This window comes from Pezoporus occidentalis, unplaced genomic scaffold (assembly GCF_034315485.1).
Source record: "Pezoporus occidentalis ecotype Australia unplaced genomic scaffold, CSIRO_AGI_Poc_V1 ctg403, whole genome shotgun sequence".
Lineage (NCBI taxonomy): Eukaryota > Metazoa > Chordata > Aves > Psittaciformes > Psittacidae > Pezoporus > Pezoporus occidentalis.
Window position 1 is genome coordinate 1 of NW_026915729.1, and position 27,421 is coordinate 27,421.

Sequence of the window (27,421 nt, forward strand, 5' to 3'; positions counted from 1 at the left end):
ACCCATCCTGGGGCTGGAAGAGGGGGACCAGCACAGGGAACAACATGGGACCAACACAGCTGGCCCGTCCTCCCTGCCCAGTCTGTAGTGTCCTCATGGGTGACACCAGTGGGTTTCTGCCAGGGGGGAATCCTGATGTGCTTGAGATACTGCAGGTATGTGGGGTCACTAGCGGCGCAGGAGGCAGATCTACAGCCTGAACATCAGCGCGGCACAGTGGCTGCTGGGTGTCCTGTGGAGTTTGGGGGCACTGCTCTGCTCCCACCCTGTTCCAAGAGGAGTCACTAGAACCAGCACTCACCTCCCATTACATCCCACCCCAGGGCCGTATTTGGGTCCCCCCTCAGCAAGGGCAGGAGGCGATGCCCACCCCTGCCCTGCCCATCTGTGGCCCCCCAGCCGCGGGAAGGGTTAACTTGGATCGGCGAAGGCAGCCTTGGCGGAGGCCCTTGGAGTGGGTTTTTTCTCCCCCGAGGCCTCCCACGGGTCACGGCTGCAGGGGCTGACGTGGGATGGAAAAATAATTTATCTCCGTCTGTCGGGGAGGCACGGGGGGGACGGGCGGCAGCAGAACCCACTGCCAGGGGTAGAGGGGCCCCTGGAACCCCTCAGCTGGGTCAGTGGGAGATGGGGCTCACGGGGATGGTGGGATCCTGACCCCGGCGAACCCAGGTCCCAGGATGGGGAATCTGAGGCACGGAATTTCCATGGGGCTGGGGGGGGGGGGGGGGGGGGGGGGGAATTGCCCCCCAGAAACAAGCCCCAGGGAGATGAAGGAGGAGGTTGGAGGTCGGGGGGGACCTGAAACCCTAGGATGCCCCCGAGACAGTACCCCCCAGCCCTATAAACGATTAGGTTGGGCAGCGTTAACCCAGGCAGGGTTAGTCCGGGCAGGGATAGCTCGAGCAGGTTTAGCCCGGCCAGGGGGCAGGATTTAGCCCGGACAGAGTCTAGCCGGGGCAGGGTTTGGTCGAGGCAGGGTTCAACCAGTGCACGCTTAGACCCGGCAGGTCTCTGACGTCTGCCTGGCCCGGGAAGGGCGGCGGGATCGGAACCCGAGAGCAACCGGGACCCAACCCTGAGCCACCACCGCCATCTGGCGGCACCGCCTTGGGGGACACCGTCCCGCAGGACCACGGCGCTGCTGGCCTGGCAGAGGGGCAGGAGGCACCGCGGCGTGGGGACCGGGACACCGGGATACCGGGACACCGGGACAGCGGGACCGGGACAGCGGGACAGCGGGACACCGGGATACCGGGATACCGGCACCACGGGGCGCCGCGACACGGGCACACCAGAGGCACCGCACTGCTGCGGGAGGGCGGGGCCAGGCGGGTCTGTGGGCGGGGATAGGTCCGGCTGGAGGGGTGGGGCCATGCCCCCAGGGGGCGGGGCTACGCCCGCAGGGGGCGGGGCCTTGGCTGCGCCGTCCCGGTGCAGGGCGGGAGGCGGCAGCGGCGAGGCCATGGCCTGGTCCCGGTACCAGCTGGGCCTGGCCGCCCTCATGCTGCTCACCGGCTCCATCAACACCCTGGCGGCCAAGTGAGTCCTCCCGGCGGCTGGGGAAACCCGCACCGCGGGGCTGGGGTCCTGCAGCGGCCTCGGACCCCACCTTGGGCCCTGGGCTGGGCCCACCTCTCTGCTCGGGGTCCTCCCGGGCCTCAGGGCACCCGCAGGCCCTGCGCTCCCCCGCGGCTTGGAGCCCGGTCTGCAGGCCTCCGGTCCCCTCCTTCCATCGCAGAGTTTGTCCCCGCCGTGCTCCGGGGGTGTCACCTGTGCTCGGGCCCCCTCGTGTGACCCTGGAGACAGGGTTCCCCGGCCCACCTCCCCGCCGTATCTCAGCCCCACGCAGGGACTCGGGAGGCCCCCGGGGCTAACTAGGCCGAGCTCCGGTCCAGGCTGTGTTGGCATAGCCCCAGGACCTTCCCGGTGCCCCCCACACCCCGGCTGGGCAGCCCCAGCATGGGGGGCAGGCTGCGCTGTGGGGTGCCCCATAGGGACTGAGCCTGCCGTTGCTGGAGGGCCCAGCTCCTGATGATGGGGAAGGAACGGTGGGGGCTGCATGGCCGGGGGTGCTGGGGGTCTTCAACGCTCTCGCGGATGATGCTGAGGGTGCAAGTCTCCTGCTGTGGGTGCTGTGCCCAGCCCCAGGGTGCTGGGGAGGAGCTGTGGGAGTGACCCCGCAACCAGGCTCCCTGCACTCCAGCTCATCCCTGTAGCCAGCTGGGGGCTGGATTGAGCCCTTTCCCACAGAGAGCTTACGGTGAGGATGAGGACAGTGTTCCCAAGAGCTGCCCAGGCCAGGCAGACCTGCCCAGCCGGCTTATCCCGCTGTTGCTGGGCAGACACACGGGTGTTAGCGGATGGCCAGGCTCCGGCTACTCCTGGTGTTACAGCAGAGCCAGGTCCCCGGGTGGGGAAACTGAGGCACGGAGTCTCCATGTGGCAGAGCAGAGGTGGGAGGTGGCATCGAGCGCTCAACCCGCTCACGAGGCTCGTGTGTGGCCGGACAAAGCCTCTTGCGAAACACGGACCCGAGCTGTCCCATGGCGCAGGGGCTGCGGCTGGGGCTGACTCATGCTGAAATCTCGCTGGCCTGGCTGAAAAGCCCCTTGCAGAGCAGTGGGGGATGGGCTGGGGGTTGCCCTGGCCTCCACTCGCACCCCATTTCCCCAAGCTCAGCAGCTCTGCGGCCACTCGGCATCAGCAGAAAGCTGCTGGAGTGTTGCTGGGTGCCTGCGTCGATGTGTCAAGGTGCACGGGCATGCCGAGGCTGTCCTGGGGTCCCCTCCTGATAGAGATGGTCCCTCAAGAGGGTTGATCCGTGCTGAAACAGGCCAGGGGGACCTCTACCGCAGCCTATGTTTATCCAGCATTGCCATCCGTGCTGCACGGAATACCCAGAAGAGGGGCTTTGTGCCGCAAAATGATGGCTGGGGGTGTGAGTGGTGGGAGCTGCTGCACCCCAGCCTGTGACCCAGCATAATTTCTGGGTCCTGTGTCTCAGCCCCCAAGTTTTCAAGGCTGGTGATGTAGAGAGGGGGTCAGGGTGACTCCCCACCATGCTGTCCTGGTCTCCCCAGCAGGAAATGGTGCTGCCTGGACATGTCCAGCAGCATGGGGACACCGGATCGTGGGACTGTGCAACATGGTGGTATCCATTTCCCTGCCTGTCACTCAGGGCTGGGAGCTGGGCCAGGAGCTGCCGGCAGGTTGAGGCAGCCACAGTCGTGTCTCCTTCCCCATGGACATCCTGTCCTTAGAACTGTCACTTCAGGGGGCTGGTGGCCCATAGGAGAGCCCCAGGGTGGATCTTGGGGGGTGCTTCATCTCCTCGTGGCCCCCTGCTCTAACCACCACTCTCTCCTCTGCCTCCTAGGTGGGCTGATAACTTCAGCGCAGCTGGCTGCAGCAGGAAGGAGGAGCACAGCTTCCAGCACCCCTTCCTGCAGGTGAGCCCCCTGCCCTGGGCAGGGAGGGCCTTGCCAGCAGGACCAGCCCCCCTCACCTGCTCTCTCACAGGCCGTGGGCATGTTCCTGGGTGAATTTTCCTGCCTGGGGGTGTTTTACCTGCTGGTCTGGAGGGATCGGCGAAGGCCAGAGCCCAGCATGGCCCCGTCGCAGCCCTTCAATCCCCTGCTCTTCCTGCCTCCCGCTCTCTGCGACATGACTGGGACCAGCATCATGTACGTGGGTAAGTGCTGGACCATGGGTCAGTGCTTTGCCCTGCAGGGATGTGGCAATCCATGGGTCCAGATTCGGTTTTGGGGCTGCAGGACTGCATGGTGCATTTGGGTTTGACCCTGAAGTGGGTTAGAGGGGTCTGAGCAAACACTTCCCACCCATGCTGTGAGTTGTGGCAGGGCTCAGTAAGCCAGGTTCTTCACTGGGAGGCACGGTGTTCCTGTGGAGTGGGGATGTCGGACTGAGTCTCGGCATGAACCTATCTGCTGCCAGATCTGAGTAGGAGGGGGGGGAGACAGCATCACTGCCCCTTCCTCTGCTTAATCGCACTTCATCGTCGACTGTAGTGATAGGACAAGGAATAACGGGTTCGAACTTAAATGGGGAAGATTTAGGTTAGATATATGGAAGAAGCTCTTTACAGTGAGGCCCTGGCACAGGTTGCCCAGCAAAGCTGTGACTGCCTCATCCCTGGTGGTGTTCGAGGCCAGACTGGACGGGGCTTGGAGCAACCTGGTCTAGTGGAAGGTGTCCCTGCCCTTGGCAGGGGATTGGAACTGGATGATCTTGAGGTCCTTTCCAACCAAAACCATTCTGTGATGCTATGATCTGCTCTTAATTACCGTGGCAGACTGTTAAGTGGTGGTGGTGTGACATTAGATGGCTCCGCACACAACACATGGATCTGTCTCTCCCCACACAGCTTTGAACATGACCAGCGCCTCCAGCTTCCAGATGCTGCGAGGATCTGTCATCATCTTCACCGGGCTCCTCTCCGTGGCCTTCCTGGGCCGCAAGCTGGAGCTGAGCCAGTGGCTGGGCATCCTGGTCACCATCGTGGGGCTTGTGGTGGTGGGGTTGGCTGATCTGCACAGCTCCCATGGCCAGAAACACAACCTCAGCCAGGTGATAACTGGTAGGTGGTGGCCCTCAGGGAAGGTGGGATGGCTATGGTGGGGGAAGAGCTCCTGCAGGGAGCATGCCACGCTCTCCAGGCATGGCTCGGCTGTGTTGCACATCCAGTGGGCAGGGAGATGAGGGCTCAGCCTCCCCTTCCTTCTTCCCTTCCTTCTTTTTCTTCCCCCCCCTCCTTCTTCTCTTCCCCCCCCCCCACTTCCTTCTTCTCTCCCCCCCCCCACTTCCTTCTTCCCTTCCTTCTTTTTCCCCCCACCTCCTTCTTCTCTCCCCCCCCCCTTCCTTCTTCTCTCCCCCCCCCCACTTCCTTCTTCTCCCCCCCCCCCCCGACTTCCTTCTTCTCTTCCCTCCCCCCCACTTCCTTCTTCTCTCCCCCCTTTCCTTACTCTTCTCCCCCCCTTCCTTTCTTCTTCTCTCCCCCCCCCCTTCTTCTCCCCCCCTTCCTTTATCTTCTTTCCCCATTCTCCCACCTTCCTTCCTTCTTTTTTCCCTCTTCCTTCTCCCCTTGCAGGCGACCTGCTTATCATCATGGCACAGGTGATTGTTGCCATCCAGATGGTGCTCGAGGAGAAGTTTGTCTACAAGCACGATGTGCACCCGCTGCGGGCCGTTGGCACCGAAGGTCTGTTGTGACATCAGCCAAAGGGTTGAGTGCTTGAGGGCTTCTGGATCCCCCAAATCCAGCTTGGGGAGGGCCACATTGTGCAGGGTGGGAGGAGCAGGCTGCAAAGAGGGGGCTGCTGTAGATGTTTGGGTCTTGTGGGGCAGGGAGGGACAAGCTTGGAGCAGCACCCATCTGACACCCTGCAGGTTTCTTTGGCTTCATCATCCTGGCCCTGCTGCTGGTGCCCATGTACTACATCCCAGCGGGCAGCTTCAGCGGGAACCCTCGGCAGACACTGGAAGATGCCCTTGATGCCTTCTGCCAGGTTGGCCACCAGCCCCTCATTGCCGTGGCCCTGCTGGGAAACATCAGCAGTATCGCCTTCTTCAACTTCGCTGGCATCAGCGTCACCAAGGAGATCAGTGCCACCACCCGCATGGTGCTGGACAGCCTCCGCACCCTCGTCATCTGGGCCGTCAGCCTGGCCGTGGGCTGGGAGACCTTCCATGGCCTGGAGATCTTGGGGTTTGGGGTGCTGCTGGTGGGGGCTGCTCTTTACAATGGCCTGCACCGGCCCCTGCTCACCTGCCTGCCCTGGAACACAGATGAGGCTGGCTCGGCAGCTGAACGGGAGGGTTTGCTGCGGGGGGAGAGCACAGCCATCAACAGCGAGAGCTGAGCACCCACTGCCTGTGTCCGGCTTGGTTCTGGGGTTCATTGTCCTGGATGGTCTCACCAGGAGGGGACTGGCATGGTGGTGGTGATGCCAGCCACTGTCCTGCTGCTGTTTGCAGGAGAAACCTCTGCCCTGCCGGTGCTCCGGGAGGAGATGGTGAGGCTGCGCCTGCCCCTCATAGTGGGAAGCAGGCCCTGGGCCCCTGTGTGGGGCATGTTGGAGCCTCTGCCCCTGATCTCAAGAGGCTTGGGAGGTTGGGGAGGAGGGGCTGGCCCCACTGTTTCCCCAGCCTGCCTCTCCCCCTAATAAAAGTGCATCACCTGTGGCTTGCTCTTGGATGTCAGTGCTGGCCATGGGAAGGGTCTGGGAGCCCCCAGGCTGGTGTATGGGGTTCCCACTAAACCCATGACAAGGGTGGGGGTCTGAGCCCTCTACCACTGACCATGCTGGATGAGCCTTGCTCCCAACAGAGGGAGAGGATCTGGCACCCTAAGCCCTTTCACATGGCATGTGGGAAGAGGAGGGGGAGTTCCTGCCCTATTGATTAGATATAAGGATGGAGTTCTTCCTGTGAGGGTGCTGAGGCACTGGCACAGGTTGGCCACAGAAGCTGTGGCTGCCCTAGCCCTGGCAGTGGCTCACCCCCATTTCACAGTAGCTGATGATCAGTCCCAGGCCCATAGAGCTGTGTTTTGGAAGGTTTTTTGTTTCTGGAAGGTGTATTTGCTTGGCAAAGTGTGTTCCAAAGATGCAGCACAGGCAGGGTGTCGACTCTACCTTTATTTTCTGTTTGGGCTCTGCAGAAGGGCCCGCAGCAGCAGGGGGAGGGCAGTGGTGGTGGCATTTGGCCCCCTGGCATAGGGACAAGGGGGCTTGGTGGGGCACTGGAGCTTGGCAGCAGCGATGAACATCACCCAGCTACTCTCTGCCAGAGGAAGGATGGGAGGGGGTGAGCTATGGCATAGTCGTGTCCCCCCCCAGCCCTGCCATGGGATGTGGGGGACTGGACTCACATGGCATTTTGCTTGTAGTGCTGAAGCGCCTGCTCAGCCACGATCTCCATGAAGCGAGGGTCCTCCCAGGAGATGTCCCCAGGCACAGTGAGGGACAGCGGCTCTGAATCGAAGAGCTGCACCGTCACCTGCGTGTCAGGAGGAGCTGAGGGGTCCTCGAGGTTGGGAGCCTTGGAGAGGACCTGGAAGGGGAAGGCATGGGGGCACATAATGCAGGAAGAGCTGGGCTAGCCCCTGTGCCGGCCCCTCGCCCTGGCACCCAGCCCTGCAGCCCGCTATTGTGCCAAGAGGCACCCGCTTGGGCACACAATCGTCTCATTCTCCCCCTGACCCACTTTCCATGGCTGCTGGCCCTGCGACCATAGCAGAAGAGGGGAGGCTCAAGCCCTCCAGCCGGCTCACCGTGGTGACCTGGAGGAAGCCGTCGCCGCCCTGGGTGAGGTTGGCGAGGCGTGAGACCCAGCCGAACTGGCGGTTGAGCTGGTCCAGGAGGCTGGTGGTGTTGAGCATCTCGGCTTGGAAGGCACGCATCAAGTCATCGTAGCGGCGGGTGAAGCGCTCGGCCAGGCGCAGCGCATCCTCCAGCTGCTCCCGCAGCTGGCTCTGCGCAGGGTCTGTCTGCCAGCAGTCTGGGCATGGATTTGGGGGCATCAGGGGGTGTCAGGGCTCACCCCACCACAGCCATCATATCGCCCCCGGTCCCATGGGGACCAGCTCACCCACGGAGAGGATCTCCCGGCACTTTTCGCACTCATCCCGCATCCGCAGGCAGCCAGCCGAGTTCCGACGGATCTCCCGGCACACCATGCGATCATCGCTGGAGTTACGGGACTCTGTGGGAAAGCACAGCACAGAATCAGCACCCCAAAACACCATGGTTAGGGGTGCAAGCTGCAGGGCAGCCCTGACCAACACCCCAGGGTGCTGCGTAGAGACATAGAGGTGCTTTCTCCATGGAATAGTGCCCCCCTCCGTGACTGTTTTCCCAAAACAAAGCACTCCACGCCAGCCTGTGTTAAGAAATCTCCCTTTCCGCAGCCACCCAGCCGGGGGCCGCAGTCGCAGACGGTGATGGCAACAGCGCTGCCTGCCCAAAACAAACACCTTCCCAGGATGGCGGCGGCTCCGGCAGCCAAGATTAGGCTGGGAACCCCCCCCGCCAAATCCCAGCACAGCTCTGCATACAGCAGAGCTTGTGATTCCCTGCACTCCCGTGGGGATTCTCTGAGGTGTAGTACTAGGGTTGAGCTCATCCTCTTAAGTTAGTCAGCCCTTAATGAGAAGGAGGAGGAGGTTTGCCGGGAAGCCCGGCTGTAAACATACTGCTTTCAGCCAAACTGGGGAGCCCACAGCACCCAGCAGGGAGCACCCTACCTGGGGCAAAGGCACCCAGCGAGTGCTCCCAACCGCCCTGCGCTTCCTCCAGCATCCGCTGTGTCATCTCGAAGAGCGGCTGGAAGAGGCGGTGGAAGCCGTGGTGGGGATGCTGGAAGAAGGGGTGCAGCTCCCGGGAAAGCCTCTCGCTGCGCAGGGGGAAGTGGACGTGCTGGACCGGGGGGCGGAAAGCCTCGCGGAAGCCGCCGAAGGGTGCTCGGAAGAAGGGATACATGCGGCCATAGACCTGGGTGCTGTCCTGGAAGATGTCATCCACGCCGTCCTCCAGCAACCCAAAACGTTCTTCCAAGTCCTCAAACTGCCGCTCCTGCTGCTGGTCCCGCTCCAGCAGCGAGTCGATGCGCTCGCCATTCACCCAGATAGAGAAGGGTGAAGAATGGTTGAGGAATTCCTCCAGCTGCCAGGCAGGGGAGCAGGATCAGGTCAAAACAAGATCAGGCCAAAATGAGAGAAAGATTCAAGGCCAGGCTGGACCTCAGGGGCTTGGAGCAACCTGGTCTAGTGAAAGGTGTCCCTGCCCATGGGAGGGGGTTGGAACTGGATGAGCTTTGGGGTCCCTTCCAACCCAAACCATGCTGTGAATCTATGGAATCCCTCTCCCCAGCCTCACCGGGCACTGTGGTACCACTCACCTGCCGCCCCACCAGCCCCGATCCACTGTGGCACGTGCGGGAGTAGAAGCGCATGCAGGTGTGCTTGAGGCAGGGCTTGCACTCTTCCCACAGCGCCAGCATCGTCTCGTTGCACACCTCCTGCTTCTCCGCCAGCTGCTGCTCCTTCTGCCTGGCCAGCTGCACTGCCTCCTGCAAGGCAGCCACATCCACCCCAGGGCATCCCTCCACTCCTGGGACACACAGATTCCCCGGCACCACATTCCCCCAACCCTTTGGGTGCATGCAGCCCAGCTGGCGGGAGCTCGGGTACCAGGTTGGAACAGCCGCCCTCCTCATCCTCACTCACCTCCTTCTTCCTCTTGGTCTCCTCCAAGGTGTGCAGGATGGCTTGGTGGTCCTTACTTGTCTTGTCCATGAGGGTCTTCATCTGCTTCACCCCATTGATGGCATTTTCCACCTCCGTGTCAATGTATTTGCTGCCTGCTGCTGACATCTCTGTCGTTGGGGGTGTGAGGAAGAGGAAGAGCATCCTTCAGCAGGCAGTGGAAGCACCCGCCAGTGTATGCAAATACTTGTGGGGGCAGCATCTTGGCTGCTCGCCAACAGCTTGATTCAAGCTCACAGAACCCAAGAGAAGTGCCCCAAAACCTCACCACGGCTAGGACTCCATCTCCCCCCCCCCTCCCCCCATAATATTTGGGGTGTGTGCTGTAAGGTTCCAGCTTCCCCCCCAGGAGCAGCCTGGTGCTGAGACCCCATCTGTGCCCACATCAGCCCTCACCCACCCAGACCACCCAACCAGGGGAGCACTGGGGGCAGGATCTGCATCCCCCCCCCCCCCCCCCAAAAAAAAACATCGAGCCCCAGCCCCTTGGGGATGATGCTCTGTGTCCCCTCCACCCAACCCCCCTGAAACGATGCTGTGCCCCTCCATCCAGCCCTCCTTGAACAATGCTGTACCTGCCCCCCCCCCCCCCCCCCAACACAGCACTCCCCCCACTCCATCACTGTCCCATTTGCTCCCCAAGCCTTCAGGGAACCCCCCCACCAAATGAAAAGCTGTGCCCACCCCCCCCCCCCCCCCCAGCCCCCACTCACGCTTGAGCTCGCTGGGGGGGACAAGCGCCTGCCCCCATCCCCAGGGGAGCAGAAGGCTGAGCAGCGGGAGCAGCAGCAGTGCCATGGTCCGTCCTGGAGGCAGCTCCCTGCGCAGGCAGAGCGGGGGCTTAGAGCAGGAGCCAGGATCCGGCCCCCTCGGACACGGGACTCTGACTCAGCAGCGGGCACCAGCCCCCCCCCCAGCCATGGCTCTGGGGGGATGGTGATGGCTGGGCTCACACCTCCTTAGCTGGGGGAACCAGGGGCATGTAGCCTGCCCCTAGGAGGGGGGCACCGGGTTGTGGGGTCCCACATGAAGCTCTGCCGGGGGAGACTGGGATGCAAAGCCATGTGTATGTGTTCCCCCCGCCCGCCTGCCTGCGGGACAAACAAGCCCAGGCCTGGGGCCAGGCAGGGCAGGCAGCCAAGGCAGTGACCGGGCATGGATCTCCTCCTCCTCCGCAGGAGCTGTGCTGCCTTTCTTCTCCTCCAGCCCCCTCGGGGATTGAGAGGGGCTGCAAAACCAAGCCAGGGCTGGGCCCCTGCCAGCTGCAGACAGGGATGGGCACTGCTGGCAGTACCCCCCTGGAAGGGTGCCATGGCCAAGGCACCCAGTACTGGCACCTCTGGGGTTGTGCAATGAGGAACTGCAGCCCCCTGGGGTTGTGCAGTGGCCCCAGCCCCACCCCCCCTTCCCCCAAACCTGTGCAATGGCCCAGCCGCAGGGTGGCTCTGCCCCCCCCCCCCCAGCAACACTGGCCCCATGCCACTGCAGCACATCTATTGCAGTACCCGCTGCACTGCTGCCCCCAAAGTGCTGTGCCCCAAATACAGCCCCCCCCCCAAACCTGGCCCAGCTCCATCCTGCCTGGCCCAGGGCATTGTGGGAAACTCCTGCCTGCAGGGCTGAGCATCACCCACTGCATCACCTCCCCCAGCATGGCCTGGGGGTGCAAGGGACACCCCTGGGTGCACAGCACACACCTCTGCCTTGCAGTAGCACCCCAGGGGGAGGGAAGGGAAGGGAAGGGAAGGGAAGGGAAGGGAAGGGAAGGGAAGGGAAGGGACGGGACGGGAAGGGAAGGGAAGGGAAGGGAAGGGGAAGGGAAGGGAAGGGAAGGGAAGGGAAGGGAAGGGAAGGGAAGGGAAGGGAAGGGAAGGGAAGGGAAGGGAAGGGAAGGGAAGGGAAGGGAAGGGAAAGGGAAGGGAAGGGAAGGGAAGGGAAGGGAAGGGAAGGGAAGGGAAGGGAAGGGAAGGGAAGGGAAGGGAAGGGAAGGGAAGGGAAGGGAAGGGCCATACCTGCACCCCGATCAGCTGCACCGCCGCCCGTCCCCGCCCGCTCCTATTTATCCGGCCGCCGAGCCGCGGGTCCGCCCCGCTTCGGCCCCGGAGCTTTCTGGAACCGGCGGGACCGGCCCCGGCCCGGCCCGGCCCGCCCCCCTCCCTCCAGTGCCCCCCCCCCCCTCCTTCCCGCACTCCCGTCGCCCCCCGGCCGGCCGGTGCGCGGCGCCAGGACGCCGCGGGGACGGGCGCGGTGGCCCTCGGCATCACATCACATCGCACCGCATCGCACCGCATCGCACCGCACATCCCGCGCAGAACGGGGCCCCCACCCGGGGCTCCCAAATCCCGGGTGCTGCGGTCCCGGGGGGGATGTGTGTGATGTAAAACCTCGCCGGTTGTTGCGCACCCAACACCCCTCCCCAGGGGCTCTTTACTCCGTTATTCCTCTATTCCCCCCCCCCCCCCCCTTTGCTTCCACTTTCTACTCGCGGCCTCGCACCCAGCGGGGGCTGAGTGGGGACCCCCCCCCCCCATCCCCTCCTCTCCCCCACCCCGAGCTGCAACATCCCCCATTGCTGCGGGGGTCACCGAGGACCCGGAACCGCGGTTGGCGCCCAGCAAAGGGGCGGGACGGGGCGGGCCCCCCCGAATCCCACCCTTGTGAGGGGGGGGGGCAGCCCCGGGGCAGCGGGACCGGAGCGGGGCACGGCCTGGAGACGGGAGCGGGTGCGTGCGGGTGCGAGGCTGTGGAGGGGAGCTGTGGGTGCGGGTGCTCCCAGGGACGAGAGGGGCCCGTGTGTGTGCGCGGGGGTGCAAGCTCTGGAGCTGTGTACGGGACGTGTGTGCATGGGGGTGCTGTGGAGGGGACACGTCGGGACATGTTCACCAGGGCAGAGTGTGGGACACGCATGGGTGTGCAAGCTCTCTCGGGACCGAGGGTGAGACACACGTGTGGGGGGTGCAAACTGTCCTGGTACCGTGTATGAGATGTGTGTGCGGGGGTGCAAACTGTCCTGGTACCGTGTATGAGATGTGTGTGCGGGGGTGCAAGCTGTCCTGGTACCGTGTATGAGATGTGTGTGCGGGGGTGCAAGCTGTCCTGGTACCGTGTATGAGATGTGTGTGAGTGGGGTGCAAACTGTCCTGGTACCGTGTATGAGATGTGTGTGCGGGGGTGCAAGCTGTCCTGGTACCGGGGGTGCAAACTGTCCTGGTACCGTGTATGAGATGTGTGTGCGGGGGTGCAAACTGTCCTGGTACCGTGTATGAGATGTGTGTGCGGGGGTGCAAACTGTCCTGGTACCGTGTATGAGATGTGTGTGAGGGGGTGCAAACTGTCCTGGTACCGTGTATGAGATGTGTGTGAGGGGGTGTGTGCGTGTATGAGATGTGTGTGGGGGTGCAGGCTTCCCTGGGGTCATGTGTAGGACACGCGTGTGCATGGGGTGCAAGCTCGCCCAGGGCTGCGGTGGGACACGCGGGTGAATGCTCTCCTGGCGGCACAGGGGTCACAGGGTGTCAGCTCCCCTCAGCCTGCCCGGGGTGCAGGGTCTCTCCCTCGGGCCCCCCGGCTGGGTGGGGGCTGTGGGAATGGGGGTGCAGGCTCCCCCCTTCCCCAATCCTCACGCCCCGCTCTGCTCCCCACAGCCCCACTGCATGCGGAAGAAGGGACGTCTCCGGAGGAGGGGCCATCTTGGTTGTTGTTTGCTGCCATCCTCCCCTGCGAGACGCCCGGCTGACTTCTGCCTTCCTCCTGCTGCCTCCTCCTCCTCCCCAGCCACAGACCGGCATCCCCCGGTGCTACCTCAACGCCCCGTGCCGCGGAGGCGAAGTGACCCCCAGTGTCCTGCCTGGGTTCTGGGGTGATGGCCTATTTCCGAAGCAGGAAGAGCAAGCGGAAGGGGGCTCTCCCCTCGCCGGCAGCCTCGCAAGCAGCAGATTTGGGGTTGCTCCTCCACGAGAGCAGTCCCCAGCCCTGCGTGGAAGATGCTGTCCCCCGGCAGCCAGCGGTGGGGGACCCGGAGGAGGACATTGCTGGGTTCTGCCTTCTCCCGCGCCCCCGTAAGGGCTGGCAGCTGAGCAAGGCCCTGCGGTTCCTGTGGAACGAGTCATGTTTGAAGGATGGGAGCAAGAAGCGAGGAGCCGAGGAGAGCCAAAGAACCTCCGGGGTGCAGGCACAGGCTGCCCAGAGGTGCACCAAGCTGGAGGGGAGAGCACCGGGGCTGCCGGAGGAGCTGGGGACCAGCCAGAAAGCCCCCCAGGGTGGGGAAGTTCACAGTGCAGTCCCGTTACTTGGGTATGGCAGTGAGGAAGAGCCAGTTGGTGGATGGAAAGCAAGGGATGGGGATGTGCCAAGGGAAGGTGGTGGCCATGGGGATGAGATGGGTCAGACTCAGCATCTGGTCCAGGCAGGCACCCGTGGGGATGTGGAAGGAAGGACCGCTGGCTCATCCCAGAGCCTGGGCTTCAAGGTGGAGGGCAAGGATGCTGCCACCATCCCTCAAGGGGTCGGGCAGGACTTTAACCCTCTGCCAGCAGAGGGAAGTTCTGGGGATGACCGGAGGGGGAAGGTCTGGGAGAAGCTGCATCACCACGGAGAAGACATGGCGAGGTGGGAAGGGAGGTCCACGAGAGACCTGGCAGTCAGGCTGATTGAGGTGATCCTGCAGACAGAAACCCAGATGTACCCTGTGGAGATGGGGAGCAAGAGCAACGAGCAGGAGCAGGGAGCGGGATGGACGAGAGCCAGGGTGGGCAGCTCTGCAAAGGTGTGTGCTTTGGTGGGCACTAATGAGGACGTCTCCACAGCGCAGCAGCGCCCGCAGGACCTTGCCGTGTACCACAATGTCCCTGTCTCTGTCGCTGGGACCATGGATGGAGACACCCAGCCGGAGCCGTTTGGGGACGAGCAGATCTGGGAGGACTCTGATGATGATCTCCTGGAGCAGGGAGGTCCACCAGCAATTCCTAGTCCTTCATTGCAGATCCACTGTCTCGTGCTGGCCGGGGCCAAGAGCGAAGAGGAGTGGAGGGAGGAATTCGCAGCCGTGTGGTCGCGGTACGAGATGGACTGTGGGCTGGTGTCTGGGGAGCTGGAGGTGAGCGGAGGACCGGCGCCCTTCCAAAAGCAACCCCGACTGCCTGCAGACGAGGAAGAGGCGGTGGCGAGCATCCTGCAGGAACTGCTGGATGAGGGCGTGGTGGTGGAAGGCAGCTCTGCCTTCAACAGCCCTTTAAAGCTCACCCCCAAAAAAAACGGGAGGATGCGGCTGACGCTGAGCTGCAAAGCTGTCAACAAGGCCACCCCCAGAGTGGTGGCTCCGGTATCCCAGGACACGACCAAGCTCGTTTCGACCCTCAGCCCCAAGAGCAGGTATTTCTCCGTGGTGGATCTGTCGAACGCTTCCTTCGCCATCCCCTTATCCGAAGGTTCCAGAGCCAGGTTCGCCTTCACCTTCAGGGGCCGGCAGTACCTCTTCACGCGTCTGCCCCAGGGCTTCCACAGCACCCCCGCCATCGTGAACCAGCGGGTGACCCAGATGCTGTCCCAGCTTGGCCGAGGAGATCAGTCTTGGGTTATTTCCCACATCGATGACATCCTCATTGCTGGGAGAAGTTACGAGGAAACCAGAGACCGAACGAAGACTGTCCTGGAGCTGATCCGAAAAACTGGCTTTAAAGCCAAGTTTGAGAAGGCGCAGCTCGTCCAGCGCAAGGTGCTCTACTTTGGGATGACCATCGGGGACAAGGGGCGAGAGATCCATGCCAGCAAGCGGGAGGACATCATCAAAACGCCCTGCCCGCAGGATGCTGACAAACTCCGCTCGCTCCTTGGGCAGTTTGGCTTCTTGCAGGATCACATCCCTGGCTTCTGGGAGATGGCCTTGCCGCTGCACCGCCTCACCAAGAAGCAGGTCAGGTGGGAATGGGGACCGGAGCAGGAGGCGGCGCTGACCCGCCTGAAAAGTGCTGTCCAGGCTGCGTCCCCCCTGCGATTCCCTGATAAGTCCCAGCCCTTCCTTATCAGGTTAATGACTGGCAAGGGGGCGGTAGGAGCCACCCTGCTGCAGGAGGATGAATGCGGCCAGCTGGTCCCAGTGAGACACAGCTCCCGCATCCTGAAGGACCACGAGGTCTCCTGCCTGCCGCAGGAAAAGGGGTGCCTGGCAGCGGTCTGGGCCGTGCAGGCCTTCGAGACCCTCACGGGGCCGGCCCCCATCCTTATCCAGATGCCCCATTCCCCATGGAAGTATCTGCTACGGGGAGAAGCGCTGCGGTCCTGCGGAACAAAGCCACACGCAACGCAGTGGACTTTGCTGCTGGTGAGCAACGGAGCGATGGCAGAGGGCCACCCCACTGACGTCCTGGTCCCCATCGCTCCCTCCCTTCCGGAGCTGTCCCTTGACATCCCCAAGGCCAACGTGTGGTTCACAGCCAGCAAGAGGAACTGCTCCATCGGCTTTGCTGCAGTCAACCTAGAAGAGCGGTGGCTGCTCGGGGTGAGCAAGTGTGGCTCGGTGCCAGGCGCGGAGCTGGCGGCTCTCGAGCAGCTCCTGCAGCATCACGGGCACTCCTCACCCCTCTATGTGTACATGAGCTGCTGGTCCTTGGTGGAGAGGCTGGGAAACCAGACGGGTGAGCAGGAGTGGGGAAGGTCCGGCAAGGGTTTGTGGGCAAGCATCTTCCGGTGGGTCCACAGCAACCCAGGGATGCTGCACGTCAGTTGTGTGGGAGACGACTGGAGCGAGGAGCCGGAGGAGAAGGAGTGGAACCTGAAAGTGGCCAGGAGGGCTTGGGGGGCTGGGGGGGCTTGGGGGGCTGGGGGCTACTGGCAGGTTTGGGAGCCTTCAAAGCACGAGAAGCAAGAAATAATCGCACAGTGCCACAGCTGCCTGCATGATGGGGTGGAGGAGACGCTGGCACGGGTGCGGCAGGTTGCGTCCTGGGAAGAGGACCGCAAGCAGGTATCGCGTTGGGTGCAGAACTGCCTGCAGTGTGCGGATGGAGCAGGCAGGGTGCTGGCCCAGCGGACAGAAGGGCCGTGGTCGCAGCTCCTGCTGGGCTGCATCAGTGGCCTTACCAAGACCGAGGACGGGCACTGCTTCCTCTTGGTGGTGGAGGATGAGTTTTCAGGGTGGGTGGAAGCCTTCCCGATGCGGGAGAGGACAGTGGAGGAGGCCGCCGAGGTGCTCTGCAGGGAGGTGTTTGCCCGGTACGGGACGCCTCTCGTCATCCGTTTGCCGCACGCGCCGCGCTTCCTCTGGGACGCCGTGGTGGCGGCGACGCCACTGAATGTCCCGTGGGACACGCAGCAGGCCAGCCGGAAGGGACCGGCCATGGCAGCCCTGCAGCGGCTGGCCTGGGGGGCCGGCAAGGGGTGGGTGAAGATGCTCCCCCTGATCCTGGCGGGGTTCAGATCCGTACAGGCCCAGGAAGCGGTGCTAAGCCCGTACCAAATTGGCTTCCCGTTGGAGATGCGGAGGGAGCACGGGGGGAAAGCCAACCCCCAGGGCAATGACTTTGCCTGGCTCAGCCAGCTGCAGGAGGATGGGGCCCGCTACAAGCACCAGACCAAAACCGTGCTGCTGAGGAACTGCCCAGGGGGAGATGATCCATTGCCATAGCCCCCATCCCCTCCATGGGATCGCTGTGTGTGGTGTGGCGTGAGAAAAGGGGTGTAGTGGGCTTGCTGGGGAGGTTCTAGGCAGGACCTGGGGAGCTGTTAGGCAGGACTAAGCAACGCAACCTCTTCTTGCTGCAGTGTGCAAGCACAGGGAGGGAAGACTTGCTGGGTGCACTGGTTTTGACAGGGCTGGAGTTGGTTTCCTTCCTAGCACCCAGCACGATGCTGGGCTCTTTGGCTGGGATGCTGCTGCAGGGCTTGTGGGGGGGAGCTGGGAAAACTTTTGCTGGGCATTGTGGACAATGGTGAGCAATGGCCTTGGCATCCCTTGCTTTTGTTTCTGTGTTTTCTATTTTCTTCCATGTACTCGTTTATTAAACAGTTTTTACCTCAACCTACAAGTTTTCTTGGTTTTCCTCTTCTGTTCTGTACTGGATTTGGCTGGGATAGAGTTAAGTTATGCATAGCAGCTGGAGGTTTGAATTAGGGCTGAGAACAGTGCTGATAACTGAGGAATGTTTTGTTTATCACAGTGCTTACATGGTGTCAAGGTCTCTTCTGCTTCTGACGCTCCACTGCCCACAATGGCTCACGCCTAACGCTGGGGGATCACATCTCGAGACTCAGCAGGCTTTGGGAGCAGTGGAGGTGGAGAGAAGAGCCATCAGTGTCCAACACCTGAACCTCAACCCTCGTTAGTGATCAACCAGGGGATCTCCTGGTACTCCTCATGGTTTTCAAAGGGCTGTGGGTCCATATCCTTCATTTCTCCTGATGGTTCTCCAATCTCTCCAAGGCCTTCTGCAGCTTAAGGTCATAGAAATTATAGAATTGTTTAGGTTGGAAAATCATCAAATCCTAGAATGGTTTGGGTTGGAAGGGACCTTAAAGCTCATCCAGTTCCAATCTCCTGCCATGGGCAGGGACACCTTCCACTAGACCAGGTTGCTCCAAGCCCCATCCAACCTGGCCTTGAACACTGCCAGGGATGGGGCAGCCACAGCTTCTCTGGGCAACCTGTGCCAGGGCCTCGCCACCCTCACAGGGAGCAACTTCTGCCTAAGATCTTATCTCAATCTCCCCTTTTTGCAGCTTAAAGCCAATGATGAGGGTGATGGAGGGCAACCAGAAGCCCTGTGTGTGCACAGACCCTGGGAACAAACCCCATGCCCTAGTCTATAGGCTGGTTGGAGCCAGAGGAGCAGTGAGGTGGGATGATCCCGGGCCTTTACCAGGACCTGGTGTGGGGCAGTCAACCCAATGTGCAGTGGGCTCACTTGGGGACCCCCAAACAGCAAGCTGCATGTGATGGCAGGATCCAGGCCACAGCAGGTATCTGAGGTAGCCAAGGGACTCATGGCAGGGACCCATCTGCTACCCCAGCAGAAGTATGTTTAGCACTTCTGTGGCAAACCTGAACTGCTGAGTCAGCATGGACGCAAGAGAGCAACCCCGCCACTGATTTAGCACCAGCATTTAGGAGGATGGCAAATCCTGTAGCGAGGCAGTGGTTAGAATAGCTGCAGCCAAAGGAAGCTGGGATCGGCTGACTTGGACATCTCTGGATCGGCTCCATTGGCAGTGAGTTATCATGGACTGGCTGAAGAAGAGCAGCAAACTGCAGCCACTGGGGATGAGGGCGGTGGGAAGAACTCAGCTGACAGCAAGCATCTGCCAGCAGCCCAGAAAGATGCCATGGGCTGGGGCGCTGAAGGACACAACCGCTGCAAGAGCATCACTTGTGGGGCTCTGGTGATTATAAATGACTGTGATAGGCTTTGGTGTCTTCTATGGTACAGTGTGGTGGAGAAAGCTCGGGGAAACAGCAGAGAGACCCCAGAAATGGCTGAAGGGGTGAGAGGGGGACTCCAGGACTCAAAACCACAAGGTCACTGTGTCCAGGAGCCACATCTGGGTGAGAAGGGCACAGGCAGGTGCTGGTATGTGGAATAACATAGAAAACCAAGCGAGGTGAGAGGGGCTGGAGTGAGCAGGGCCTGCTGCAGGAGCAGCGGAGGTTCCGAGACCCCACCTCGGCATCCCAGAGGTGTCCGGGCAGGAGGAGGGAGGCCGTGCAGGGCCGAAGCTGCCTGGAAGCCCGGCAAGGTCTCGGCAGAGGGCAGCAGCAGCCCGACACAAAACCAAGCCTCAATGGGGAGGGGGTCTCAGTGAGAGTCCCAAACATCCCTGACCCCCACAGCTCTCCTGTCCCGTGTCGCTGAACTGGCACCAGGGCTCCAAAACAGAACCAAGCCGCAGGACCCCAACCCCGACACACAGCACCCCATGTTCCCACCCCAGACCCAGGGCCAGACCCCAACCCCGTCTCCTCATATCCCTGCCCCAAAGCAGGGTCCTGGACCCCAGACCTATACCCCTGACCCAGATGCATGCACCAAACCTCCAGTCCTGCCCCTATCCCTCCCATGTCCCTTTGCCAGTCTCCCAAGCTCTACTCCCCAAACCAGGACCCCTTCCCCAAGGCCCAGACCCCCCCAAAACAGGGCTGAGTGAGGGCGGCACAGCACGGCACAGCATCGGTCGGACATTTGTTAGTCATTAGGGCTGGAGGGAAGGAGGGCGGGCGCAGAACCAGTCTTTCTTCTCCAGCACATATCCCAGCGCCTTGCCTTTTGGGGGCCGGCATCCAGCCTAGCTGTGCTCTGCCGTCGCCCGTCACCCGTCCCAGTCTCACGTGGGCAGAGGCCATGGGTGCACAGGCAGCCCTGGGGATGCTCTGGCACCACGGTTGCTGTTGAAGGCTCCCCAGGAAGTTTTGGGAGCGGGGGGCCAGCGGGGGGGGAACAGCCCCAGCCATGCTGGCCTCTTGCTAAGACGTGCTGGGAAGAGACGGATGCTGGAGCCGGGACGGTGAGGCCTGGGTCAGTGCAGGATTGCACCCACCGACCCCCAGCTTGGGGGCTATGAGAGGTAAGTGGGGGGAACCTGGGGGGGGTTGGAGCTGTGGGGAAAGTAACGGGACTGCTGGCATGGGGGATGAGGGGGGAACAGTTGTGCTGAAGCTGGGGGGCAGCCGGCACTAGGTGGGTGCACCACCGCATCCCTGCTCCCCGTGAGCAGCTCCCCACGGATGGGGGCAGAGCTGCTTTTGCCCACAGCCAGAGACCGCCACACCAATGTGGGGAACAAGAGGGGCTGAGGAGGGGGGGGGTTGTCCAGGGAGTCCTCTTGCCTGCTCAGAGCCCATCACTTGTTGACCCCATGGGGCAGAAAAGGAACATCTGGGACAGCAACAAAGCTAAGGGAGGACAGAGGGAACTGCTGCTTCCTCCAGCCCAGCGAGACCCCCCCCTCGTTCTTGCTGTATAAAGCAGGGGACATCGGTGCCACGGTCACCCCTGCTGTGCCTGCACCCCCCTGTGGCACCCCCAGCTGGAAATCCCCCTTCTGCCAGCAAGGAGGTCGGGGAGGCCCTGGGCAGGGGGTGGTGGAGCTGGTGGGGAGCTGTGGGGGGGCATGGCATGACTCCTGGGGAGCCTTGGGGAGCCAGGGAGGGAGGTCGTGTTGTGTATGGGTGCTGAGTGCATCCCCTGTGCTGGAGCTGGGGGTGGGATGCAGCCCATAGTGTTTCCCACCCCGTGGGAGCATCCCAGCTGCTCCACATCGGGATGGGGTCCAGGATGGGTGCTGGTTTGTGGGTTTTCCTTGTGCCCATGGGTTTTGCAAGAGGGGGCTGTGAAGCCGCACAAAGTCCCTCAGTGCTGGGAGCTAGTAGCCATTAACTTCTCCATCACCCACATTTGGCCAAATTCAGTCAAATTTCCCCAAGTTTATGGTCTTGGAGGACAGAGCTCCACAGAAGCAGGCAGTGGAGGAGGGATGTGTCCATGGGCTGGTGCCACCAGGCTAAGGGTGGGCAGTGATGGCTGCTGTGCAGCTTCCCAGCTTTTCCCCGGGATGCTGGGTGACACAAGGTTGGAGGCTCAGCAGCATCCCCCAGGACCCTGGGCATCCCCGGGGCTGGGAGGAGGGTGCAAGCAGCAGGCACAGCCCCAGCAGCACCTGCAGCTCCAGTCCCTCCTGTGTTGGCTTTCAGAAGAGGAGCTGGTGGGAGGAGAGGAAGAGGAGATGCCGACCTTCAGCTACCGACCAAGTGGTAAGGACACCCCCTAAAGGGGTGGGCAGGGGGTACAGCAGGGCCTGATCCTCCCCCCTGTGTGCTCAGGCAGGGCACAGACCAGCTGCAGCCGATGCCAGAAGAACCTTTCCCTCCAGACGGCTGTCAAAGTCCTCTACGTCTTCTCCATCCTCCTCATCGTGGCTGTGACCATTCTGGCTGCCTTGGGTGAGCTCCTGCCTTCCCCCCTGCCCTCCCTGGGGCAGCTCCTTGGGGATCCTGGTGCTCTCCCAAAGTGCCTGCAGCACCCAGGCATGGACAGAAGCATCCGGCTCCCCCTGATCTGCCCCTGTGGTACCTGTGGAACCCTGTGTGTGATGCCACCTTGCGAGGGGTTTACCCTCACAGGGACCTCAGGAACCACTTCAGAGCCCAAAGGTTGCCACCCCATCACCTCCACCGGCACCAAACAGCCTCTGAGGCTCATCAGAGAGACAGCAGACTCCCCAGGGCTGGACTTGGACCTTAGCCCAGCCCTGAACCTGAAAGCCTCTGGGGACATACACCCACCCTGCGGAGCCAGCACCCCCCAGCCTGGCTCTTCAGGCCCCAGCCACCCTCCTTGCCAGGGAACAAGCCGGTAGGACGACTGCATCCCAGTCCCTGACCAACCACCTTTCCTCTGCAGTGTTCAGGAAAGTTGACTCCATCTCCAACGACATCAGCTCGGCCCAGACCTATTATGAGAAGAAGATCGTATCCATCCAGGAGGATCTCCAGGGCTTGGGTGAGTGGCTTGTACCTGGACCTGGAGGTCTTCTCCAGGCTTCGGCACCATGTGTCCCTCCAGCTGAGTGGACCTCAGGGTTGAAGCATATCCAGTTTTCAGGTCCTGAGGCTCCCCCAGAGCCAAAACTCTACTTATGTCCCAGGGCTTTGGGGAGGGACAACTGTAGGACCCTGGGAGTAGGGCTGGATGGGGCTGTTTGGAAAACTTGCTGCACAGAGGTGGCAGGAGCAGGATGAGGGTGGGAGCTGGAGCAGGTTGATGGCATTGGGGTTGTCCCAGTAGTGGTTCCGTGGTGCTCATCTCCAGGTCTGCAAGGACAGGCTATGGTGAGGCTCCTTCCTTCAGGCTCAGCAGGACGATCTCTAGGTCCAGCAAGGGATGGGATGGGATGGGATGGGATGGGATGGGATAACAGAACCCTCCGCCCTTCCTTTAGATGAGAAGACCTCTGGGAACTGCTCCCTCTGCCACGAGACAGGACAGCTGGGCCAGGAGATCACCAAGCTGCAGGGTGAGCTGGAGGAGATCCAGAAGATGCTTTTGGTTCAAGAGGTCCTGCTCGACCGGACCTCGCAGGCTCACGACCAGCTCTCGTCCACCAGCAGCAAGATCACCAGTGAGGTAGACAACTGCTCCTTCTCCATCCGGCAGGTCAACAAAAGCCTGGGACAGTTCCTGGCTGAGGTCGGGGGCTGGCGGGCCGTCACCTCCCGGCTAGACAACTCTGTCAAGGGCTTGGCCCAGGAGCATTATGATGTCCAGGCAGCCATGCAGCAGATGAACTTCACCTTGGGGCAAACCTACAACTGGATCCAGGTCATCCAGAGGAAGACGGACGAGGAGACGCTGACGCTGCAGAAGATAGTGAGCGAGTGGCAGAACTACACCCGCCTCTTCGGTGGGCTGAGGGCCACCTCCTCCAGGACCAGCGAGCTGGTGAAGAGCATCCAAGGCAGCATCAGCGTGGCAGCTCGGCAGGTCGGGCAGAACTCGGAGAGCATGCATGACCTGGTGCTGCAGGTGATGGGGCTGCAGCTGCAGCTGGACAACATCTCCTCTTTCCTGGATGACCACGAGGAGAACATGAACGACCTGCGCTACCACAACAGGTACACGCAGAACCGCACTGCCGAGCGCTTCGAGACCCTGGAGGGTCGGATGGCGTCCCATGAGATTGAGATCAGCACCATCTTCACCAACATCAATGCCACTGACAGCCACGTCCACAGCATGCTGCGCTACCTGGACGACGTGAGGCTCTCCTGCACATTAGGCTTCCACACCCACACCGAGGAGCTCTACTACCTGAACAAGTCCCTCAGCCTGGTCCAGGGTACCACGGACCTGCTGCGGGAGCGGTACAGCCTGCTCAGCGCCCGGCTGGACTTTGACATCCGCAACCTGTCCATGGTCATGGAGGAGATGAAGGTGGTGGACGTCCGGCATGGGGAGATGCTGAAAAACATCACCATCTTACGAGGTGAGGTGCATCCTGGAAGTGCATCCTGGTAGTGTTCAAGGCCAGGCTGGATGGGGCTTGGAGCAACCTGGTCTAGTGGAAGGTGTCCCTGCCTGGGGTCCATGGGGTTAGAACTAGGTGATCTTAAGGTCCCTTCCAAACCAATCCATTTTATAATTCTATAATCCTAGAGGGCACAGCCTAAGCCCTGCCCAGGGATGGGTTGGAGCCAGGCATGTTGGGCAGGCAATCTTGGGGACTGTTTCATCTATGTCTGAGCGTGGTGGGCTCTTGGCTTTTCGGGAGCATCCTGCACCCAAGGCAGGTGGTGGAGGACCCAAATCACCATTGCTGAGGCCAAGGCACTGCTGGGATGTGCAAGAAGGCACCCAGACACTTGCTCATGGATGCAGAAGTGTCCTGGGATAGAGCTGTGTGGACTTGGCTTGCAGAGCCTGTCCCTGCGTGGGGGGACAGGGACAGTGAGAGCATGACCCATGTCCATCTAGCACAGCTGGCCTGCACAGTGGTGCCAGTGACACTTCTTGCTGGTCCTAGTGGAGAGGGTACAGCTGCTGTTTGACAAGGGTCCTCAAAAGCTTCCTGCAGTGGCCTGGGGACACCTCCATCCACCCAGGGGAGTAGTGTGGCGGCCCCTGCTCCACGGAGCCCACGGGGACACCAGCATCTTCCCTTTCCACCGTGGACCACACAGCCTGGACCCATAAGGCAACCACATCTGCATCCTTACAGGGCTGCCCTAATTAACGAGCCTAGGTGTTTCCTGGTCCCAGTTTTAGAGGGAACCCTGTGGTGGTCCCATGGCACCGTGCCCCCCGTGCAGTGCCAATTGTCCCTGGAGCCCACAGCAAGCTCTGCAGGGCTGGGGCATCTCCTGCTCTCCCCATTTTTGGGTGCTTCTCTCCCCATGCTTCCTATTGACCCCCTCCTCTCCTCCCAGGTGTGCCGGGCCTCCCAGGCCCCCGCGGCCTCAAGGGTGACATGGGCATCAAGGGCCCCCCAGGAAGTGAAGGAGAGAAGGGCGACGTGGGCAGCCTGGGCTCACCGGGACCACAGGGACTCCCCGGCCCCGCAGGACCCCCCGGCCCCCAGGGCGAGAGGGGCCCCCTGGGCTTGAAGGGCTTCCCTGGCCTCAAGGGTGCCAAGGGCAGCTTCGGGCAATCCGGCTCCCAGGGACAGGGTGGACCCAAGGGAGACCCCGGTCCCCCTGGACCAGATGGGGTGCCAGGGCAAGTGGGACCCCCCGGCCTGCAGGGCAAACCGGGGCTCCCCGGGACCCCCGGGGCTGTGGGTCAGGCCGGCCCGGTGGGACCCAAAGGAGATCCCGGTTTGCGGGGTCCCCCAGGGCTGCCGGGCCCCCCTGGCCCCCCAGGACAGTAACCAGCCTACTGCCAGCCAGGGCACCGGGATGGTGGGGTGGAGGATCCCCACTGATGACCCTCAAGCAGCCCTCGGTGCAGGGGTGTGAGGCAGAGCCTCGCAGGATGGGGGGCAGAGGGGTGTCCCCCCGGGTGAGGGTCTGGTGCTGGTCTCCAGCTTTCAGGGATGCTCCAGCTCTGGGCTTGGCTGTTCCCCACTCTGGTTTGGGGGGTCCCTGCGGAACAGGGTGCAGCTGGTTTGTGCCCTTCCCCCCCCGCCCTTAGCCACCTCTGTGCCCCACAGACCCAGCGCTATGTCCTCAGTGTACTCACAGCACAATAAAGCTGTACGGGGACAGGCGGCTCCTGTGCTGGGGGGACAAAGGGGTGCACAGGGGGAGTAACCACAGCCAAACTGGTGCTGGTGGTGGGGTGCAAGTGGGGTGAAGTGCGTTGTACTCATGTGTGCAAGAGGGAGTGAGCATGAGTGAGTGTGCATGTGCATGAGCGTGCTCACATGTGCATGCCTGCATGCGTGCTCATGCCTGTGCGTGAGTGAGAAACAGCACGAGTGAGGCTGCATGGGCACATCTGGGCACAGCACACACGTACAGGTATGCACACAGATGGTGTCTGTAGGTGTGTGCACACGTGCACGCAGGTGTGTGGAAGCATGCACATGTGCCATGTGTGACGTGTCCTCTGATGGGGTCCCTACTGCCCACCTCACCCCTCAAGAGGGGCAGGGGTGGTTGGAGGCCCCAGGTACCCGAGCTGGGGCTGCAGTGCCTACAGCATCATGGCACTGGGGATAACAACCCTGTGTCCCCATCCCCTGTACCCGTGGATTCCCCGGTGCGGGGAGCCCCATGCCCAGCCCTGCCCGGGGCACAGGATCTGGCCGGCTGGGTGGTTTATTGCTGTTGGCAAAGCAGCTTCCTGTTTTCATTACAGGAACAGCCTGGGGCTGGTTATTAACACAGGCCAACATGGGCCCAGCCCTGGCTTGTAGCTGCTGTGGCTGGAAAGGCAGCACGAGGAGGAGTGGGGTGCTCTGAGCAGGGGGTGGTGGGAGCAGAGACCTGACAGCTCATTACACTGATGGGCCACAGGCTGATAGGCCTCAGGGCAGTGGCTGTGATCATCCTGCTCCGGGGGACAGCAGAAAGCCAAAGGCAGGATGTGAAGAGTCAGAGCCTCATCCATGCCCACCTCCGCTCCATGCCTCAGCTTCCCCCAAGCCATCAGGACTGGCCAATGCTGTAACCCCCACCCCAACGTCCTCACCCGTTCCCAACCTCCTGTGTCTGCGGAAAGCAAAGGAAAGCCAGCGCAGCCCTGGCCGGGAAGCAGGCTCAGCATAACACTGGGCAGTGCCAGTGTTTGTGGAGGGGTGAAAAATGTGCAAGGGCAGGATTTTCCTCCGGAGGCACGGGCGAGGGTGGGCGATAGGGTTTCAGAGCTGGGAGCAGGAGGATTAATAAATAAACGAGGACGAGGAGCGGTGGCTGGGAAGGGATGGGCAGGAAGTGCTGACGGCAACTGGGGCCGCTCGCCTTCCGGGGGTGATGCTTGGTGGCTGCCGGCCCATGGAGTGAGCATGGAGGGGAGAAGGGTGGCCAGGGCTGCACAGGGTGGTCGGGGACACACAGCCCATGGGCATGGATGAACAGGGCAACCACGTACGAGGTGCCTGGGGACACACAGCACATGGGTGTCAATGCATAGGGTGCTTAGGGACACACAGCACACGGGCACTGAGGCACAGAGCGCTTGGGGAAGCACAACCCCACAGACATCAGTTCACAGGATGTCCAAGAACACACAGCCCACGGGGAGCCACACAGGGGGTGCCTGTGAACACACATCCCCCAGACATCCATGCACAGGGCGCCTGGGGACACGCAGCCTCATGGACATCACTGCACAGGGTGCCTGGGGACACACAGCTCACAGCAGCCATGCACCGGGGACATCTCCCTCCGCCGTCGGGCACCAGAGCCAAGCACAACACTTCACAGCTGTAGGGCTGTGGCCGCAGGCGTTGCTGATGGCAGCACAGCTCAGGCACAGCGGTCAGGTCGTTGGCATCAGCCAACACCCTCCTGCTGTGAAAGGGCCCATTGATGGCAACTAGGGAGGCCCCATGGTGGGGAGTCTGCAGGGGGAGATAGAGTCCCCACTTCTAGCTCCTCACCCCCCACCCTGCCCCATAGGACCTCTAGGTTTCTCTCCTACCTCTGGCAGGGGCAGTTGGGAGGGAAAGGAAAACCAGCTGCTGCACCGTGCCTCAGTTTCCCCATCAGCCCCAGAATGGTTTCCGACTCCCCCAGGCCCTCGGCCACTTTGCACGGCAGGTGTCCAAGGAGGTGGGACACTGTGGAGTTTGGGGTGGCTTTAGCTGGAGCCACCCCAGGTTCAGGTCAGCCCAAGCTGGGACACAAGCAGCAAGAGGATGCACACACAGCTCACCATCCTCTTCCTCCCAGGAGGTGGGGGCTGATGAGGACCTCGACCTCCTACACTCTCTCCAGCCCCAAACTCAAACCCTCAGGATACAGGAGGAAGGTGGTTGATGCTGGGAAGACAACTTTAAGTGCACTACTACTGGGACTTGCCCTTGCAGTAGGGTAGGTTTTATCTCCTCCACTAATTCAGTGATTCTCTGATGAGATGGTTAAGATTTGAGTTTGTTAAGGCACACTTCCCTTTTGCTGCCAGGAACCATTCTTTTCCTGTAACTCCTGCCCCACCGAGACTGCAGCATCCAGAAACACACAGCAAAACCAGACTTCGGCAGCTTTGTGCT

At 61.9% G+C, this 27,421-nt stretch overlaps 3 protein-coding genes across 4 annotated transcripts; 2 read left to right on the forward strand and 1 right to left on the reverse strand.

The window, feature by feature from the left end:
• The first annotated feature begins 1,396 nt into the window (after positions 1 to 1,396).
• SLC35F6 (solute carrier family 35 member F6) lies at positions 1,397 to 6,204 on the forward strand. The gene is made up of 6 exons (XM_062633784.1): positions 1,397 to 1,542; positions 3,380 to 3,452; positions 3,523 to 3,694; positions 4,388 to 4,600; positions 5,111 to 5,221; positions 5,410 to 6,204. The coding sequence occupies exons 1-6, from the start codon at positions 1,466 to 1,468 to the stop codon at positions 5,880 to 5,882; spliced, it is 1,119 nt and encodes a 372-aa protein (XP_062489768.1). The 5' UTR covers positions 1,397 to 1,465; the 3' UTR covers positions 5,883 to 6,204.
• A 437-nt stretch (positions 6,205 to 6,641) lies between these two features.
• Positions 6,642 to 11,448, reverse strand: CLU (clusterin). 2 transcript variants are annotated; one of them, XM_062633785.1, is made up of 9 exons: positions 11,299 to 11,448; positions 10,000 to 10,106; positions 9,248 to 9,396; positions 8,920 to 9,090; positions 8,267 to 8,684; positions 7,612 to 7,725; positions 7,295 to 7,521; positions 6,893 to 7,074; positions 6,642 to 6,804 (listed from the first exon to the last, which is right to left on the reverse strand). In XM_062633785.1, exons 2-9 carry the CDS (start codon positions 10,082 to 10,084, stop codon positions 6,798 to 6,800), a joined length of 1,353 nt encoding a protein of 450 aa, XP_062489769.1. In that variant the 5' UTR covers positions 10,085 to 10,106; positions 11,299 to 11,448; the 3' UTR covers positions 6,642 to 6,797. The 2 variants fall into 2 exon arrangements, with proteins under 2 accessions (XP_062489769.1, XP_062489770.1); XM_062633786.1 differs by lacking the exon at positions 11,299 to 11,448 and adding an exon at positions 10,242 to 10,354.
• An 8,029-nt stretch (positions 11,449 to 19,477) lies between these two features.
• SCARA3 (scavenger receptor class A member 3) lies at positions 19,478 to 24,968 on the forward strand. Its single transcript, XM_062633787.1, has 6 exons — positions 19,478 to 19,837; positions 20,964 to 21,023; positions 21,093 to 21,212; positions 21,673 to 21,771; positions 22,211 to 23,254; positions 24,195 to 24,968. The coding sequence occupies exons 1-6, from the start codon at positions 19,831 to 19,833 to the stop codon at positions 24,632 to 24,634; spliced, it is 1,770 nt and encodes a 589-aa protein (XP_062489771.1). The 5' UTR covers positions 19,478 to 19,830; the 3' UTR covers positions 24,635 to 24,968.
• The last annotated feature ends 2,453 nt before the right edge of the window (positions 24,969 to 27,421 follow it).